The sequence below is a fragment of the Pleurodeles waltl genome, chromosome 5 (genome assembly GCF_031143425.1).
Source record: "Pleurodeles waltl isolate 20211129_DDA chromosome 5, aPleWal1.hap1.20221129, whole genome shotgun sequence".
NCBI classification, from domain to species: domain Eukaryota; kingdom Metazoa; phylum Chordata; class Amphibia; order Caudata; family Salamandridae; genus Pleurodeles; species Pleurodeles waltl.
This window is the reverse complement of record NC_090444.1, coordinates 154,031,622-154,045,391: the sequence shown is the minus strand read 5'-3', so window position 1 is coordinate 154,045,391 and position 13,770 is coordinate 154,031,622. Positions and strand designations below refer to the sequence as shown.

At 45.8% G+C, this 13,770-nt stretch overlaps 1 protein-coding gene across 2 annotated transcripts in view; it reads right to left on the bottom strand.

Annotated features, from left to right (window-relative positions):
* TP53BP2 (tumor protein p53 binding protein 2) overlaps window positions 1-13,770 on the bottom strand; it is a 317,637-nt gene that overhangs the window by 137,758 nt on the left and 166,109 nt on the right. For both annotated transcript variants that reach the window (XM_069233831.1, XM_069233830.1), the window contains exon 12: window positions 6,867-7,344. In XM_069233831.1, the coding sequence (XP_069089932.1) occupies window positions 6,867-7,344 (478 nt within the window). The remainder of the gene's footprint in view (window positions 1-6,866; window positions 7,345-13,770) is intronic.

Sequence of the window (13,770 nt, the reverse complement as noted above, 5' to 3'; positions counted from 1 at the left end):
GCAAAATAATGTAACTGTTTCTCTATTACAATTTCCTTTTTACTGTGGGGATATCTTGTGAATATGTTTTAACTATGTCACTAATTGAAGTCGGCCATCATCAAGAGGAAGCAGATTTACTTACGCTCTGCTGGAGCCCAAGACTGACTGGGCAATTTTGTTCTGCAATGAGTCATAAATCTACAGCATGAATGAATTTTACAGAAGCATAATTCAATTGTTTAACTGACAAGTTGTAAGAATGGCTTACCCAATAAATACACATTAATTCGCTCCTTTGGAAAGCAGGAGCAAGTGCACTTTTTGGATTGAACGGGGAGGAAGGAGCTCCATATTTAATGTGAGTGTAAGAGAATGCACTTGGAGAGAAGAAAGATAATTGCAAGTAGAGGGCAAAACGTTGATTATGCTAATACACATACTTGCTTCTTCTGTACCTGGTGGAATTGCCACAGGCGTAGATTTCGTGGATTAGAGCAGTCCAAGAAATCTATGACTTTCATTAATTCCTGAAATAGAAGTTCTCTGTGAATCTGCAAAAGTTGTACATTTACTCCAAGTACGAATAATTTCAAGAGAGCATATTTACAACTTCGTAACCCAAGGCTATGTGAATCAGGCCCTCATATGGAAGGCATGTAAATATCAGGTGAAAGGCAGGAGTACAAGCCTTCAATAGGTCTGAAAAGTGAAGGAAATGAAAATACAAGAGAATACATCTAGACGGAGGAAAATGAAAATGTCACTTACCCAGTGTACATCTGTTCGTGGCATCAGTCGCAGTAGATTCGCATGTTCTGCAATAGCTCGCCATCTGGTGTTGGGCCGGAGTGTTACAAGTTGTTTTTCTTCGAAGAAGTCTTTCGAGTCACGGGACCGAGTGACTCCTCCTTTTGTCTCCATTGCGCATGGGCGTCGACTCCATCTTCGATTGTTTTTCCCCGCAGAGGGTGAGGTAGGAGTTGAATTGTAGTAATAGTGCCCATGCAATGGAGTGACTAAGTATGCACCTATTTAAGGTTGAGATGATACATATATAAATAATTGAAGGTAACTTCCAAACTGCTACAGGCTCCCGGGGAGGCGGGTGGGCACATGCGAATCTACTGCGACTGATGCCACGAACAGATGTACACTGGGTAAGTGACATTTTCAGTTCGATGGCATCTGTCGCTGTAGATACGCATGTTCTGCAATAGACTAGTAAGCAGTTATTTCCCCAAAAGCGGTGGATCAGCCTGTAGGAGTGGAAGTAGTCTGAAATAATGTCCTTAATACAGCTTGACCTACTGTGGCTTGTTGTGCGGATAACACGTCTACACAGTAGTGCTTGGTGAATGTGTGAGGCGTAGACCATGTGGCTGCCTTACATATTTCTTGCATTGGGATGTTTCCTAGAAAGGCCATGGTAGCACCTTTCTTTCTGGTTGAGTGTGCCCTTGGTGTAATGGGCAGCTGTCGTTTAGCTTTAAGGTAGCAGATTTGGATGCATTTAACTATCCATCTGGCTATACCTTGTTTTGAAATTGGGTTTCCTGCGTGAGGTTTTTGAAATGCAATAAAGAGTTGTTTAGTCTTTCTGATGTTTTTTGTTCTGTCAATGTAATACATTAATGCTCTTTTGACATCTAATGTATGTAGTGCCCTTTCAGCTACGGTATCTGGCTGTGGAAAGAACACTGGAAGTTCCACTGTTTGATTTAGATGGAACGGTGAAATAACCTTTGGCAAAAATTTAGGATTGGTCCTTAGGACGACTTTATTTTTGTGTAGTTGTATAAAAGGTTCCTGTATAGTAAACGCCTGAATCTCGCTTACTCTTCTCAGGGAAGTAATGGCGATGAGAAATGCCACCTTCCAGGTTAGGAACTGTATGTCGCAGGAGTGCATGGGTTCAAAAGGTGGACCCATAAGTCTAGTTAGGACAACATTTAGGTTCCATGAAGGAACAGGTGGTGTTCTTGGTGGTATAATTCTCCTAAGGCCCTCCATGAATGCTTTAATGACTGGTATTTTATATAGGGAAGTTGAATAGGTAGTTTGCAGGTATGCAGATATTGCTGCAAGGTGTATTTTAATGGAAGAGAAAGCCAGGTTAGATTTTTGTAAGTGAAGCAAGTAACCCACTACATGTTCTGGAGTTGTGTGTAATGGTTGTATTTGATTAATATGGCAGTAGCAAACAAACCTCTTCCATTTACTTGCATAGCAGTGCCTGGTGGATGGCCTTCTTGCTTGTTTTATGACTTCCATACATTCTTGGGTAAGTTGTAAGTGCCCGAATTCTAGGATTTCAGGAGCCAGATTGCTAGATTCAGCGATGCTGGATCTGGGTGTCTGATCTTTTGGTTGTGCTGTGTCAACAGATCTGGTCTGTTGGGCAATTTGATGCAGGGTACCACTGATAGGTCTAGCAGCGTTGTGTACCAGGGTTGCCTTGCCCAAGTTGGTGCTATCAATATGAGTTTGCTTTGACTGAGTTTGTTTACCAGGTAAGGAAGGAGAGGGAGAGGAGGAAAAGCGTAAGCAAATATCCCTGACCAGTTCATCCATAGGGCATTGCCTTGGGATTGTTTGTGTGGGTACCTGGATGCGAAGTTTTGGCATTTTGCGTTCTCCCTTGTCGCAAACAAGTCTATCTGAGGTGTTCCCCAGAGTTTGAAATAAGTGTTCAGAATTTGTGGGTGAATTTCCCATTCGTGGACCTGTTGGTGATCTCGAGAGAGATTGTCTGCGAGTTGATTTTGTATCCCTGGTATAAACTGTGCAATTAGGCGAATTTGGTTGTGAATTGCCCAATGCCAAATTTTTTGTGCTAGCAGGCTTAACTGCGTGGAGTGCGTCCCTCCCTGCTTGTTTAGATAATACATTGTTGTCATGTTGTCTGTTTTGACGAGAATGTATTTGTGAACTATTATTGGTTGGAAAGCTTTTAGTGCTTGAAAAACTGCTAGCAGTTCTAGGTGATTGATATGCAGTTTTGTTTGATGTACGTTCCATTGTCCTTGTATGCTGTGTTGATTGAGGTGTGCTCCCCACCCTGTCATGGAAGCATCTGTTGTTATTACGTATTGTGGCACTGGGTCTTGGAAAGGCCGCCCCTTGTTTAAATTTATGTTGTTCCACCATAGAAGCGAGAGGTAAGTTTGGCGGTCTATTAACACCAGATCTAGAAGGTGACCCTGTGCTTGAGACCACTGTGATGCTAGGCATTGTTGTAAGGGCCTCATGTGCAGTCTTGCGTTTGGGACAATGGCTATGCATGATGACATCATGCCTAGGAGTTGTAATACCATCTTTGCCTGTATCTTTTGTGTTGGATACATGCGTTGTATGATGGTGTTGAAATTTTGAATTCTTTGTGGACTTGGAGTGGCTACTCCCTTTGATGTGTCTATTATGGCTCCCAGGTATTGTTGTACCTTGCGTGGCAGAATTTTGGATTTTGTGAAATTGACGGTGAACCCGAGTTTGAAGAGGGTTTGTATGATCTGATTTGTGTGATTTGAGCACTGTATGAACGAATGGGCCTTGATTAGCCAGTCGTCCAAATATGGGAACACATGTATTTGCTGCCTTCTTATGTGTGCAGCGACTACCGCTAGACATTTGGTAAAGACTCTTGGTGCGGTTGTTAATCCGAAAGGCAGTACCTTGAATTGGTAATGTATTCCTTTGAATACGAACCTTAGGTATTTCCTGTGAGATGGGTGTATTGGTATATGGAAATAAGCATCCTTGAGGTCTAAAGTTGCCATGTGGTCGTGTAGTTTTAGCAATGGCAATACTTCTTGTAGTGTGACCATGTGGAAGTGGTCTGATTTGATGAAAGTGTTCACTACTCTGAGGTCTAGGATTGGTCTCAGCGTTTTGTCCTTCTTTGGTATCAGAAAGTACAGTGAGTAAACTCCTGTGTTTATTTGTGTGTTTGGCACTAATTCGATTGCATTCTTTTGCAATAGTGCCTGCACTTCTATCTCCAGGAGATTGGAATGGTGTGTTGTTAAATTTTGTGCTTTTGGTGGTATGTTTGGAGGGAATTGTAGAAATTCTATGCAATAACCATGTTGGATAATTGCTAGAACCCAAGTGTCTGTAGTGATTTCCTCCCATGCTTTGTAATAATGACCTATTCTTCCCCCCACTGGTGTTGTGTGGAGGGGGTGAGTGACATGTGAGTCATTGTTTAGTAGTAGGGGTTTTGGGGCTTTGAAATCTCCCTCTATTTCTAGGGAATTGCCCTCCTCTATATTGTCCCCGAAAACCTCCTCTATACTGTCCCTGGTAAGTGGACGGTGTTGCTTGTGAGGTGCTGGCTTGTGTGCTTTGACCCCGAAACCCCCCTCGAAAGGGCGTTTTACGGAATGTGCTGTAATTCCCTCTGCTCTGCGGGGAGTAGAGTGCGCCCATGGCTTTGGCAGTGTCCGTATCTTTTTTGAGTTTCTCAATCGCTGTGTCCACTTCTGGACCGAACAGTTCTTTTTCATTAAAAGGCATATTGAGAACTGCTTGTTGAATCTCTGGTTTAAATCCAGACGTTCGGAGCCATGCATGCCGTCTGATAGTTACAGATGTATTAATTGTCCGTGCAGCTGTATCTGCAGCGTCCATGGAGGAACGTATCTGGTTGTTGGAGATGGTCTGTCCCTCCTCAACCACTTGTTTCGCCCTATTTTGGAAGTCCTTGGGCAGATGTTCAATGAGATGTTGCATCTCGTCCCAGTGGGCTCTGTCATAGCGCGCAAGTAGTGCCTGGGAGTTCGCGATGCGCCACTGGTTTGCAGCTTGTGCTGCGACTCTTTTACCAGCTGCATCGAACTTGCGGCTTTCTTTATCTGGGGGTGGTGCATCTCCAGATGTGTGAGAGTTGGCCCTTTTCCTAGCTGCTCCTACAACAACAGAGTCTGGTGGCAGCTGTGTAGTGATGAAAACCGGGTCCGTAGGAGGCGGCTTATACTTCTTTTCCACCCGTGGTGTGATTGCCCTACTTTTGACCGGCTCCTTAAATATGTCTTTTGCGTGCCGGAGCATACCAGGGAGCATAGGCAGGCTTTGGTAGGAGCTGTGGGTGGAGGAGAGTGTGTTGAACAAGAAATCATCCTCGACCTGTTCTGAGTGGAGGCTTACGTTATGAAATTGTGCTGCTCTAGCCACCACCTGAGAGTACGCGGTGCTGTCTTCTGGTGGAGATGGCTTTGTAGGGTAGGCCTCCGGGCTGTTATCTGACACTGGGGCGTCGTATAGGTCCCATGCGTCCTGATCTTGGTCACCCTGGCTCATGGTGGTGTGAGCTGGGGAGTGTGATGGAGTTTGTGCTGGTGAAACGTTAATCACAGGCGGAGGAGAGGGTGGTGGTGTAATTCTTTTAACCACTTTTGGTTGTGGTGCTTGTTCCGTCTGGAACTCCAACCTTCTCTTTCTCCTAATGGGGGGAAGGGTGCTTATTTTTCCTGTCCCCTGCTGAATGAAGATACGCTTTTGCGTATGGTCCACATCAGTTGCTTGTAGCTCTTCCTCAAACCTATGCTTTCGCATTTGGGAGGTTAGCGAGTGCTCTTCTGTATAAGAGCCTGAAGCTGGGTCGCTTGCAGTTTGTTTCGGCGTCGAAACTTTGTCTGCGTGTTTTTTCGGCTCCGAGGTGACTTTTTTTCTTTTTCGGGGCCGAAACCTCTCGGCGTCGATCTGTTTCGGTGCCGCTGTCTCGGCGTCGAGCCGTGTCCACACCGGTATCTCGGTGTCGAGGCTTGTCTCCAGCACTTTCTCGGTCCCGAGAAGGCTGCGTGCCGGTGTCTCGACCGGAGTCGGACGATCTCGGCACTGTTTTGGCCTTTTTCGGTGCCGACGGTCGGTCACCGAATTTATGGGTCGAGCCATGGCCTGGTGGCAGTGGCGTCCCCTGGGCCTTGTAAATGTTTCTTTGTGTGTTTTTCGACGTCTTACTCACGGTTTGTGTATCGTCGAATCCTTCGGAGTCTGAGTCTTGGATCGAGAAGGTACCTTCCTCCTCCTGTTCCTCGAACTCCCGTCGGGCTGTCGGTGCGGACGCCATTTGAAGTCTTCTGGCTCGACGGTCTCGGAGTGTTTTTCGGGACCGGAACGCACGACAGGCCTCGCAGGTGTCTTCGCTGTGCTCAGGTGACAGGCACAGGTTGCAGACCAAGTGTTGGTCTGTGTAGGGGTATTTATTGTGGCATTTGGGGCAGAAACGGAACGGGGTCCGTTCCATCGGCGTTCCTCAGCACGCGGTCGGGCCGACCAGGCCCCGACGGAGGATCGGAAAACTACCCCGAAGGGCACCGGAGCTCTTCGATCTTCGATGCGGTGTTGAATCTAAGTACGCCGATCCCGAACGCAACAATACCGACGAAAATCTTCCGAAATTAACTATTTTTTCCGTTCCGAAACTCGGAGCGACAGGAACACGTCCGAACCCGATGGCGGAAAAAAAACAATCGAAGATGGAGTCGACGCCCATGCGCAATGGAGACAAAAGGAGGAGTCACTCGGTCCCGTGACTCGAAAGACTTCTTCGAAGAAAAACAACTTGTAACACTCCGGCCCAACACCAGATGGCGAGCTATTGCAGAACATGCGTATCTACAGCGACAGATGCCATCGAACATAAAATTTCAGTGATGGAAAAATAGGTTAAACTTGCTAATGCAAATTTACAGATAATCAAGGCTTTGTCAATCAGGGATTGCACCTTAAATATATGGCACAATGCCTCATTTTGATTCTGCTACTAAGTGCCTTAACATGGACAACAGATGCACACTTATGCCTCCTAGAAACGAGGCAAGATGTCATGCTTGCTATGAGAACTATAATAACTAGCACAAAAAAACAACAAAAAAAAACCTTACCACTAGGAAAATGTGAACTCCGGGTTTGCGTGCGTGTGAGAGCAGATTGTACAGCTTGAAGGAAGTTCTTTCCAGGGGTTTGCTGCTGTGTGTACATGGAATAAATGGAGCTGGCTGCAACCATCTGTGGCTTCCGAGCTGGCTGTTGAGGAGGCTCTTTGGTGGGTTGTGGGGTGAAAGGTCGCACAGTGGCAGCAGGGGGGTTATCCAGTTTTGAAGAGGATGTCTGAGGCGGGTCTTGGCTATTGGCTAGTGATGCAGGTAGTAGAGCAATCTTTTGTGGATTCTGCTGAGAGGTGTTGGGCTGCTGCATGGTTAGATTCTGCTTGTTATTAAGCGATGCAACAGCTGAAGGCATTTTCGGCACATTGGTATCAGCTGGAAGGGGTTGGCTGACTTGTCCAAAGTAAGGCAAATTGATTTGTTTTGGTTTAGAAGGAACCGGTGGAGGTACTTTAGTAACATTTTTGTTGCTAGTCTGAAAGATAATACACAATTATGTAAGAAAAATATTCTTGCATGTTAAACTGAAAATAAGATTTGAACCAATCAACAACCGTCTCAAAATATAAACAAACTGGATAAAGTACATGACTAACTTTACAAAGAAAATTCAAAAGCTAATGTTTTAGATATACATGTGGAACTTGTAGAAATGACACGTAATATGCAAATGCTGCAGAGACAAATTTCCCTAGTACAAGCATAAACAGCAGTTGAAAAGGCTGAGGTCGAGAGACCATGAGCCCTGTTAAATCAAAGAACATTCTACTTACTTTCAATATTTTACAGCGATAACATCACTGAAATATTTATACGCAGCATACTGAAAGGCAGGAGCAAAAAGAGAAGGAATTGAGAATGTTAAAGCCCATGCACTACCTTCAGAGTAACAAAAATCCAGTTCCCTAACATGGTCACAGAAGTCACTGAATGGCGTATCATTAGATTTCTTTCTTTATAAGCAAAGTCGAGAGATAGTTCCAGTCAACAGAATGCAAGGCTCCATATGAATTTAGGCAAGATACCGACAATGGGAAACTACTCATACAGATTAAGTGTTTTCCTGGTTTACCTTCTATGGATATTGAACGTGTGTTTAAACGATGTAAAAATTCCAAAACACCCCCAAAGCCTCGAGGACTGCCACAACGGTGCTGCAATTTAGGAACAAGTTGAAACCAAACCTCTTAACAGGACATTACCATCAAAGGGCATTAGCCATCCACAACCCAGCTTCCTCTTTAATTACTATGACTAATCTCGGACATGTACAGCGCTCCGCTGCTTTGTGGCTGGGTTCTCAATAAAAAATATCAGACATATACAAACAGAAACAAAACAGTACAGTCGTTAATGGTATATAGAGTAAATCTATTTCTGTAAATGTTATGAAGAGCCAGCTTGGGCCACGTGAGTGTAAGACATGAACTATTAGATAATCCAATAGTGTCTGTTACATGGATGGATTGCCTTAGGTTTGCAGTGAAATTGTAAGCTACATGAACGTGTTCCAAGAGTGCTGTGTAGCAAAGTTCCCCCGAGGTACATAAGATGTTGCCCTACTAAGAGAACAATCAACTTCAGATTAACAGCACCAGATTGTTGCTGACATCCATCAATCGCTTTACTCTGTACAAATTTGCTCCAAGCCAACCATGAATTGTAGGTATTTTTAGCCACAAAACATGATTTATGACAAAACACAGAATAGACCACTCAATTTCTCATAGCAGTACCTTCTCTAGTCACCTTTATCCACACTGCTTCTTCTCCTATAAAACTAGTGTCAAGTTTTTACTAATAGGCCGGAGTTTTGGTAGGGTATTTCTTTTGCTCTGCTAATTTCTTTAAAGTACCTTCCAAGACATTGTGCCCAACACCCTATCATGGTGTGGACATTTTTCTTCACTTGGAATGCAAATTTACTGTGCTTAACTGTGCTTTTTTCTTTGAGCTGTTTTCAAACGTCTGTTTGCGAGGCATTGTTTTTGAGTGATATCATCTTGTCCTCTGCCAATTCTTACTCTACTTTTTCCAGCATAGCCTATGTACTCCATAGGAAGACGACAGGAAAAAGCGACTGTGCTTCTTCTGATATACGAGGTTCCTCCTCTTGCACATCAGTAGGTAATTCTCTTTGGAGGTTCTTAGGATTGTATATTTCCAGTAAAGCTTCAGCTTAAAATCGAGAGGTGGATTTAGCACACTTAATGAGCCCTGCACTCTGCTTAGTCTTTACTTAGGGATTTATTTGGGTCCAAAAGTTCACAAGGGTGTGTTCTTTATTTTGAAGTTCACAAATCTCAAATAACCATGGATTTTAGGGAGAAAACTTGTGTTGGTTGGACTTTTAGAATTCCCCTTTGGGCGGTGTACAACTGATGGCCAAATTTAGTTTTGAAGGGCTTTGTTAGCAATCCTATAACGAGGGTGAGGAACTTTTCGATTAGGAGATGGTGAATGTCACAAAAAAGTAGTAACTCTTGTCAACGCTGCCACCTAACAGGCCTATTTATACTGGCCTTTGAGACAGCTTTGGCTGTCTCACCAGAATATTCTTTTCCACAAAATTATACATAATATACATACATAGAGGGGCTTTTGATCAGAAGACTTCACCCACTGTCGAATTGTTATTCACATTTTGCTTCCACCCACCACAGAATACAACATGGGGCAATGGGTCAAGTGACTTTACCCACTGCCTCCCTTCACAATGAGTGGCTTGTGCACATTGTTCACATTCACATACAAATTGTTCCTTTCTATTCAGGGACAAATCTCTTTTACACTGTGTTTTATAAATCTTTTTGTACATTGTCTGTTAATAAAAAACTGCTATTTATTTTGACTGTACACAGATGGTAACTTAATTAGGAGTCTCCTTTTTAGATCTCCCCTAAAACAGTGTGAGCACTCAGTTACTTGCAAGATATTTTGTTTACTAAAAGTGGCTTGGAGCACACCCATTGCTGACTATGTGATGGCCTGTAGGAAGCTGACCGTTTATGTAGGGTACCAATGTAGGGGTACACTATGCAAATAGTCCAGGTAACCATTATTGGCTCACATGGCTTAAATTAATAATTGCAAATGCTATTTTTTGGGTAGTGTTGGCTGCAGTAAAGTGCCCCTTTTTGACATGGTCACCCCCACTTTTTGCCTGGTGTACAAGTTACTCACCTTCGGTAAAGATATATCTGGTAGAGACATATTCAACTTCCTTCTCCTTCTTCAGGAAGACATTGAGGGACCGAAGATCTAATATAGGGCAAAGACCTTGCCCTTTTTTGGCACCACAAAGTAGCAGGAATAACAACCATGACCTACTTCTGGCAGAGGGACCCTCCGTAAAGCTCCTCTGGCCAAAAGGGCTTGGACTTCCTCACGGAGAAGGGCCATATGAGCCTCCGATATGCGATTGTCTGAAGGTGTCCAGCCAGAGGAGATGTCTCGAAGAGGAGAGAGTAGCCCCTTAGGACGATCTGGAGAACCCACCTGTCTGAGGTAACGGATTGCCGCTGGGTAAGGTGATGGCGAATCCTGCCACCAACTGGGTCCTGGTGTACCCACTGACTTTGGAGGCTGAGGAGGGGGCGGGGTGGACTGGGTGACCTGCTGGCTCCCTGATCCCCGGGGCGTGGGATCCCACATCTGAAGGTCGATGGCCAGGGGGGAAAGAATGCAGTTGGATACCCCTTCTGTAGCCATGAATGGGGTGAAAGGCGGACTGATGGGGTCTAGGAGCAGGCACGAGGCCAAATGACCAGGCCGTAGCTCAGGAATCCTTGAAGCACTCGAGCACTGAGTTCGCCACGTCTCCAAAGAGGCGTGTGCCATCAAAGGGCATGTCCATCCGAGATTGCTGGACATCCCGTAAGAAGCAGATGTTCTCAGCAAGGTGTGGCATCTCAATGCCACCGTCGATACAACCGATCTGCCCAGAGAGTTGGTTGTATCGAGTCCACAACGAATCATGAACTTAGCTGCGTCCCTCCCATGTGTGGGAAAGGGCAGTCCGGGCCTCCTCCGGAACCCTAGGCAGCACCTGAGCGACCGTACCCCAGAGAGTATGGGAATAGCGGCCCAAAGGGCATGCGGTGTTCGCGGACCACACTGCTAGACTGTTGGAAGAAAACATTAACTTCCCCAAGTTGTCCACTTTTTTTTTTAACTCCCTATCCGGGGGTGCTGCGGGGAATGCGCCTGATGAAGATGAAGCCTGGATGACAAGGCTCTCAGGCGTGTGGTGCTGGGTGAGGAATTTTGGGTCTGTTGGCACTGGCTGATGGCGGCGGGCAATCGTCCTATTCACAGGAACCCCTGTGCTGGGTCTGGACCAAGTACCCAAAAGGACGTCAGTCAGTGCCTCATTAAAAGGAAGAAGGGGTTCTGATTTGGAAGACCCCGGTTGAAGCACGTCAGTTAGGATATTAGGCCTACAGTAGGTAGCTCAAGGTCCAAGACCTCAGCCGCCATTCTCACCACCATGCAGTATGTGGCGGCCTCCTCCGTATCCACGGTAAGGGGAGAGAGCATACCAGTGTCAGGGGAGGTGTCTAGACCACTGGCATCACCAAAATCCAGTACCCAGTCTGTTTGGGGGTCACACTGGTATTCTAAAGGGTCCAGCGTCCCCTCTAAACTTTCCACGTATCCATACCTGTAAGCGTAAGGGTCTGGATCAACCCTGGGCCCATGTGGTGACCCCAGGGGTAGTAGCTCATTGGCTACTACGCTACAGTCCCCAAAATGCCCCTAAATTCTGTATTTAGGGGAGCATTTAGGGGAGCCCCTGGCACCAGGAAATCAGATCCTCCTTGTAGGAAGTTGGCTCTGTATGCACTATTTCAAAGTAAGGAATAGTATGCACAGAGTCCAAGGGTTCCCCTTAGAGGTAAGATAGTGGCAAAAAGAGATAATACTAATGCTCTATTTTGTGGTAGTGTGGTCGAGCAGTAGGCTTATCAAAGGAGTAGTGTTAAGCATTTCTTGTACATACACACAGGCAATAAATGAGGAACACACACTCAGAGACAATTCCAGGCCAATCGGTTTTGTTATAGAAAAATATCTTTTCTTAGTTTATTTTAAGAACCACAGGTTCAAATTCTACATGTAATATCTCATTTGAAAGGTACTGCAGGTAAGTACTTTAGGAACTTTGAATAATTACAGTAGCATATATACTTTTTACATAAAACACATTTAGCTGTTTTAAAAGTGGACACAGTGCAATTTTCACAGTTCCTGGGGGAGGTAAAGTGTTGTTAGGTTTTGCAGGTAAGTAAACCACCTACGGGGTTAAGATTTGGGTCCAAGGTAGCCCACCGTTGGGGGTTTAGAGCAACCCCAAAGTCACCACACCAGCAGCTCAGGGCCGGTCAGGTGCAGAGTTCAAAGTGGTGCCCAAAACGCATAGGCTTCAATGGAGAGAAGTGGGTGCCCCGGTTCCAGTCTGCCAGCAGGTAAGTACCCGCGTCTTCGGAGGGCAGACCAGGGGGGTTTTGTAGGGCACCGGGGGGGACACAAGCTCACACAAAAAGTACACCCTCAGCGGCACTGGGGCGGCCGGGTGCAGTGTGCAAACAAGCGTCGGGTTTCCAATGTAAATCAATGGGAGACCAAGGGTCTCTTCAGCGATGCAGGCAGGCAAGGGGGGGGGGGGGGGCTACTCGGGGTAGCCACCACCTGGGCAAGGGAGAGGGCCTCCTGGGGGTCACTCCTGCACTGGAGTTCCGATCCTTCAGTTGCTGGGGGCTGCGGGTGCTAGGTCTTTTCCAGCCGTCGGGATTTTAGAGTCAGGCAGTCGCGGTCAGGGGGAGCCTGGGGATTCCCTCTGCAGGCGTCGCTATGGGGGCTCAGGGGGGACAACTTTGGTTACTCACAGTCTCCGAGTCGCCGGAGGGTCCTCCCTGAGGTGTTGGTTCTCCACCAGTCGAGTCGGGGTCGCCGGGTGCAGTGTTGCAAGTCTCAAGCTTCTTGCAGGGGTCTTTAAATCTGCTCCTCTGAAACAAAGTTGCAGTCTTTTTGGAACAGGGCCGCTGTCCTCGGGAGTTTCTTGTTTCTCTTGAAGCAGGGCAGTCCTCTGAGGATTCAGAGGTCGCTGGTCCTGGGGAAAGCGTCGCTGGAGCAGGGTTCTTTAGAAGGCAGGAGACAGGCCGGTAGGACTGGGGCCAAAGCAGTTGGTGTCTTCTTTTCTTCTTCTGCAGGGGTCTTTCAGCTCATCAGTCCTCTTCTTCTTGTAGTTGCAGGAATCTAAATTCTTAGGTTCAGGGGAGCCCTTAAATACTAAATTTAAGGGCGTGTTTAGGTCTGGGGGGTTAGTAGCCAATGGCTACTAGCCCTGAGGGTGGGTACAACCTCTTTGTGCCTCCTCCCAAGGGGAGGGGGTCACATTCCTATCCCTATTGGGGGAATCCTCCATCTGCAAGATGGAGGATTTCTAAAAGTTAGAGTCACTTCAGCTCAGGACACCTTAGGGGCTGTCCTGACTGGCCAGTGACTCCTCCTTGTTATTCTCATTATCTCTGTAGGAAGTTGGCTCTGTATGTGCTATTTCAAAGTAAGGAACAGCATGCACAGAGTCCAAGGGTTCCCCTTAGAGGTAAAATAGTGGTAAAAATAGATAATACTAATGCTCTATTTTGTGGTAGTGTGGTCGAGCAGTAGGCTTATCCAAGGAGTAGTGTTAAGCATTTGTTGTACATACACATAGACAATAAATGAGGTACACACACTCAGAGACAAATCCAGCCAATAGGTTTTGTTATAGAAAAATATCTTTTCTTAGTTTATTTTAAGAACCACAGGTTCAAATTCTACATGTAATATCTCATTCGAAAGGTATTGCAGGTAAGTACTTTAGGAACTTCAAATCATCAAAATTGCATGTATACTT